Source organism: Paramisgurnus dabryanus, chromosome 10 (assembly GCF_030506205.2).
Source record: "Paramisgurnus dabryanus chromosome 10, PD_genome_1.1, whole genome shotgun sequence".
NCBI lineage: Eukaryota > Metazoa > Chordata > Actinopteri > Cypriniformes > Cobitidae > Paramisgurnus > Paramisgurnus dabryanus.
The window spans coordinates 26,381,908-26,387,948 of record NC_133346.1 but is presented as its reverse complement, the minus strand read 5'-3'; the positions used below and the strand labels follow the sequence as shown (position 1 = coordinate 26,387,948).

The window sequence follows — 6,041 nt, the reverse complement described above, 5'->3', positions numbered from 1 at the left end:
ACATGTATAAGGCATTTGCCATAAAGCTACTATAATAGTAAGTGAGGGTAAAGACTTTCAGTGTTTGCGTATTATTGAATGTGCTACTACCATCAAGATGTTCAAGATGTACTCAGGGATGCAAACACATGTATGGTCAAAAAAGAGAGAGATAATCGAAGCCCTCGCTCCGCGGCAAATATTCAGATACTTACATTGCCACCGGCCCCTGCAATCCCCGGCCCACTCCATAGGCATATTTAGTAAAATGAAACTTTAAAAATCAAAATACGCCGACACTAATTTGGAAAATTCAATTTAATTTTTATTAAACAAACTCAAAATATATAGCACTTCTTCTTGCTTTAGTAATTCTTCCTCTTCTTCCTGGCCACCTCCTGCAATGTATCCAGTGCCTTCCGTCTGGCTGCATTCATTTTTTGATGAACATGTTTGAGACGTGTCTGCCTCTCTTTGGCCAGAGCAGTGGTGGCCTTTTCGGCACTTTCACACATTGCACTGCAGCCATACTCCGCCTGCCTCTTCTGCTTTGCCTTCATCCTCTTCTCTCTGTCAGTCTTGTCCCTTCTCCCTGCAGCCCTAATGTTCTGGCAGAGAGTAGTATCAACTGGCCCCATCTTGATGTCCTCCGGTTTGAATATGTCAATGTCAGTCTTGCCCCTAGACTTCAACACATATTTCACAGTCTGCACTGCATCAAAGGTGGAGATCTTCATGTTTGATCTTTTAGAGTCAATTACATCTCCCATTAGACTAAAGGAGGACTCTACCAGTGGCCCATGAAAGATGGAGAGGGCACCTCTAATAACCTGGCTGAGAGCTGGATACTTCCCCAAACTCATGACATGTGCCCACACTTCACAATATCATCTCCATCTTCATACTTGGCCAGATTGGAGTCCACGTTGTACCTAATGATCTCCTGGGTGATGTCACTCTCTTCAGCCACTAAATGTTTCATTATCCTAGCCAACTCCTTAAGCTGAGTAACAGCCTGGGAATGGCCCCTCACCACTGGATCAATGGAGGACAAGGCCTGTAGGGTCTTACTTTTGAGAGGTAGTTTACTCTGCATGTACTTGCCACAAGTTGTGTATGCCTTGGTCACTTTCTCAATAAAATCTATGATTACCTGCAACACATAACATACAAAAACATGTTTACCCTGAGTTCATACTGAGGTTGGCTCAGTATGGCTCATACTGACATGGCTACAGCACAATGGCACATTTTTTTAATACTGCTCCCTCCCAAAAAAAGATAATGTTTGATCATATACTTCACTGTTTATGTAACATTTATGGTGGCATTACACAGGACTGTAAAATCAGAATTGAAAAATTTCCAAATTGTTACTTTTCTAAACAATTAATAAAAATAAATTTTACATTTACAAAGATGTTAAACACTCTTACCAGTCTATATATACACACATTTACAATTCAGTCAATCAATTGGAATAAATCAAAAGGGTAAAAACAATACATGTTCCATTTGTCCCATATGCTGCACTTTCATGATTACGCTATTGCATTTTTTTACCAGTAGGTGGCAGCATGACCTAAAATGGAAAGAAGAATGAAAAGTAGTAGTAAACTTTATTTAAAATACAAACCGGATGCTTTGGATGGGCTGCAATCAGGTCTTCTGCGACTTTCCCCACATAAATCTGGGAGTGAAGTTTATTATTGGCCAAGTCCAATTCTAGCAATTTGTTTGCCGACATCTTCAGATGCTCTGGCTTGATGAAGCAGGCAAGAAAGTCAATGAACACTTCAAGTTGCTTGTCATGAAGCTTGTGAACCAAAGTTTTACTTCCCTTCAATGAACATAAAAATCACATTTTTAGAACTGACAGAACTTGCTGTTGTTTTTCAATAGACATCAGAATCATCTTATTTCTATTACATGGTATAGAATACTCACTTGAAAGACCATCACGTATTCCTTCAAAATTGGGAGGACACCAAGGTACACACTAAGATTAAGGTCCACTTTTTGGTTTTCCACCCAAATCTTCTTTACAATTCTGGCCTTCCTTTTCTTCCCCAAATCAGTCATTCCTTCAAAAAAAACAAAAAAAAAACAAGACACAATATATAGATAACAGTGTGCAATAGTTTGTGCAATTTATAGTTTGTGCAATACCAATGGTATACATACAATGTTGCAACGACTGTAACAGTATGAGTACTTCTTATACTAATAAGATGTAGTAGTAATAATAATAATAATAATAATAATAATAAATCATTTACTTGGGATTTAAGTGTCTGTTAAATCATAACCATAAAACAGTAGGTATAGATGTACTACACACATTGTATTCATCTCTCTCACATAGACAGACACATACAGCAGCCTTTTTTACTATTAAATAGTAGGATTTTAGTTCCTTCATGACCATATAACAATCTGTTACAATATAAACATACACATACATACCCTTCTTGCAGAGATCCTGGTGAATAAACCGAACCCTTCGCTGAGCCTTGTCACTCACACCATGATCTCCGTACAGGTCCTTCAATATTTCGTTGTACAGTTCTTGGTCCTGCTTTCCCATAAATCCAAAGTAGAGCACTTTGAACACAGGTAACATTCTTTTAGTGTTGATCGTTAGATCATAAGCTGACAACCAGCGATGGGAGACAAATCGCTGGGGATTGGTGGCAGGTATGCCCAGGAACTCTGCTATTTCTTTCAGGTATGCCAACTGCAAGTAAAGACATAACATATCTTACACTATTAGCAACACTCAAAACAGTTAATAAACTAGTTAGAAACTGATTTTTCATTAAAAAAAAATGAAATTCATGTTCAGATACCTGATCTGATGCCCATTGATGGTCTGTGTGGATGTCTGCAAAGAGCTGCTCCAAGTAGTTTTCAAAAGGTTCTGCAAATCTCTTTGCAGCGTTGTGGACGTGATGGCAAGAGTCACCATCCACATCAAGCAGAGTGGGACAATGCCTCTCTCGGATCCTTGTCTCCAGCCCTGATTTGCTCCCACGCATGACGTTGCATGAGTCTAGCATTATGCTAATAAGGTTCAACCAAGGAATGTTATTTTTCTGAAAAAAGTCAAACATCAACCTCTCCAAACTGGCTGAAGTCACTTTCCAAACTTCAAGGCAGCCCAGGTGTTCAACCACAACATCATTCAGTTCTTCGTTGAAATAGCTGACGAGCATAGAAAGGACCTTCTTAAAACTACTGGATGTACTCTCATCCACATTCAGAGAGAAGGGGTATCGGCGTAAGTTGGAGAATGTTTTCTCTGCAAATGTACGGCCCATACCATACACAATTTTGTAAGAAGCAGCAGTGCGGGACACTTTCATTTGGCTAAGGGCTGCCTTGTCTGCAGCTAGACACTGGCTTAACTCCACCAACACCGGTGCCATTGTCAGAGGTAGAGAGTGCTCAGCAATAACTGCCAGAACAATTGCCTAGTAAACAGAGAAAGAAAATACATAACTTACTCATTTAGTGATTAATTTTAAACTAATTTTGTTCATCCCTACTTGTTTTTAAGGAGGTGCTGTCCTCATTATGTACTCATTTCCACAAAAATGATTTTTATTTAACTAGTCTTCAACAAACACACACACACACACACACACACACACACACACACACACACACACACACACACACACACACACACACACACACACACACAAACACACATTCTGGTTTCCATGTTTTGTAAACATTTCAATAAACATCATCTTGTTTGATTTATAAGCTTGTTTCCTCATGGGGACATCAAAATGTCCCCACAAGGTCACAAAAACACTGGTATTCCTATCTTTGTGGGGACCATTGTCCCCACAACGTGATAATTACCAGGTACACACATACACACACACACACACACAAACTCACCTCTGCATTAGCAATGCGATTACACATTGGCACTGGAAGCTTAACACTTTCCCTGATCTTTTCTGCTGCTGATGCCTGGTTCTGAGTAGCTGGTAAAGGATCTTCCTTACGGAGGAGTTGTGCCACACTTTGAGTTGATAAGATTGAGGTCACTCTGTTTGTGTGTATGGATGTTTGACAGTGTGCAAACAAGGCATGCACCCCTCTGCTACTGTAGTTAATTTCCTTCATACAGAGAGTGCACTTAGCACAACCTTTTTTCTCAATTTTCTTAAAAAAGTCAGACAGTATGAATGTGTGTTTGACTGCATGGACCTGGATTGTAGTTTCAAGTTTCAGCCAAGATCACTTCCAACTGCTTTTACAGCCTCTATCCATCTGTTGCACAAGAAGTGCCTCACTTTCCTCAATTTCCCTCATTCTGCAAATGAATACAGATTTGAATTTTTTGCAAAACTGTATCATAACGGAGTGCAAATAGTTCACTTATATCTCACAGTTATATCTTGACCCTTACGAAAATTAACCATGGTTTAACTACAGTTAAAACCAAAAAAACATGGTTACTGTAAAACCATAGTAACCACAAAACCATGGTTTTCAAAAACCATACTTAAACCAGTGCAGTAAAACCATGGTTTTGCTGATAGTAATCAATACACCAAAAAACCATGGTTACTACACTTTTACCACAATAAAACCATGGTTAATTTTCGTAAGGGGAGTCAGCTTGAGCTTTGCTCGTTCAGTGCAATGGGCTTGACATTTGCATTGCTTTTTTTGCTACCATCTCTGTGATTTCTGAGCAAAATTTAGATATTATTATTAATGAACCATCTTTTATATTTAAAAAAAATAGGAGAAATAAAGTGCAGCGTGTGGTCGTGACTTTCAGTTGTTATCGCCATAGAAACCGGTGGCGCACTTTAAACTGCACGTTACACACAATGTTAATCGGACTCCCGGTGGCGCACTTTAAACTGCACGTTACACACAATGTTAATCGGACTCGGGACCAGTAATTGAACTGGGACCGACCCGGACCTGACTGCCAATTTAATATATAGATTCGAAACTGTACGGGTGTCGGGTGCTCCATGAAATGCATACAACTCTGCTCAAGTTCAGAAACACGTGAGCTCGCTTCACGTCGCACCAAACTCATCTGAAGAGACACGATGTGCTTGCACGCAAAATATCATTATCAAAGAGTGTTGTTATAATCACGGCAGAACAAATAAGACTAAATTTAATGCCAGATATACTGGAACGCTTCTAGTAAAGTCCATTGGTGGGAAACACTGCAATTTACAGGTGAATTTGATGAAGCTAAAACGTTACACACACACACAAACACTACCTACCCAATTGAACTATGCCTAGCTGAAATGTTTAATCAATTACATGACTAGTAGATTATATAACATTATAAACCAAAAAGATCCTTACCTCCAGTGATGTCTTCAGTTGCTAGTTGAACAGGCGCTGCGGCAAACTCAGGTCTCGGGGAGAAATTTGTTAGATACACAGCACGAATGCGGCGCCACAAAAACGACAGGCGGATGACGTCAAAGTAACGCGAGAGCGATTCGAGAAACCATAGTCTAATTTCAACTCGCTCTCGCTGTAACTTTGACTTCACCCTCCTGTCATTTCTTGCTTTGCCGCTTGAAGTCGAACACACTAGTGGTTGCGTGCATGATGTTTTGCCGCGCAGTGTTGTGATTCGCTTATTTCCTATTTACTTGTCACCTATTGGTGGCATTGTCATCAGACCCCCCCCCCAAAAAAAAATAAACTCTTCGGATATGCACTAGTCACACAAGTCACCCAAACTGACGTGAAAAAAGCGGGAGGCGCCGAAAAGCGCCGTGTTTGCATCCCTGTGTACTACGATGTTCTGCACTACTTTCTCCTGCCATTTTGTCTCATCCTTGAATGCTTCCAACATGGTTGATGTGCACTGCTTCTTCCTAAAAATAAAAACAAACAAACAAAACAAAAATTAATTCACTTAAGTTAGTAAGATTTTGGAAATGTAATGGCTTCTTACAATTCAATTCAATTTCAATTCAATTTTATTTATATAGCGCTTTTCACAAAAGTCAATTGTTTCAAAGCAGCTTTACATAAATAGAAGCATTGAAAAG

The 6,041-nt window shown here is 39.5% G+C and overlaps 1 protein-coding gene across 2 annotated transcripts; it reads right to left on the bottom strand.

The window, feature by feature from the left end:
• On the bottom strand, positions 1-5,670 carry LOC135718301 (uncharacterized). 2 transcript variants are annotated; one of them, XM_065240643.1, is made up of 6 exons: positions 3,892-5,670; positions 2,829-3,452; positions 2,446-2,716; positions 1,927-2,063; positions 1,616-1,819; positions 1-1,132 (listed from the first exon to the last, which is right to left on the bottom strand). In XM_065240643.1, the coding sequence occupies exons 1-6, from the start codon at positions 4,120-4,122 to the stop codon at positions 839-841; spliced, it is 1,761 nt and encodes a 586-aa protein (XP_065096715.1). In that variant the 5' UTR covers positions 4,123-5,670; the 3' UTR covers positions 1-838. The 2 variants fall into 2 exon arrangements, with proteins under 2 accessions (XP_065096715.1, XP_065096716.1); XM_065240644.1 differs by having other exon boundaries at positions 4,207-5,670.
• Positions 5,671-6,041: the final 371 nt, after the last annotated feature.

Coding starts and splice junctions, on each gene's coding strand:
- LOC135718301 (XM_065240643.1), bottom strand. CDS start 4,122: ATGAAGGAAATTAACTACAGTAGCAGAGGGGTGCATGCCTTGTTTGCA. Junction 3,453..3,891: donor ATCGCATTGCTAATGCAGAG/GTGAGTTTGTGT, acceptor TCTGTTTACTAG/GCAATTGTTCTGGCAGTTAT. Junction 1,133..1,615: donor CAGCCCATCCAAAGCATCCG/GTTTGTATTTTA, acceptor TATGTGTTGCAG/GTAATCATAGATTTTATTGA.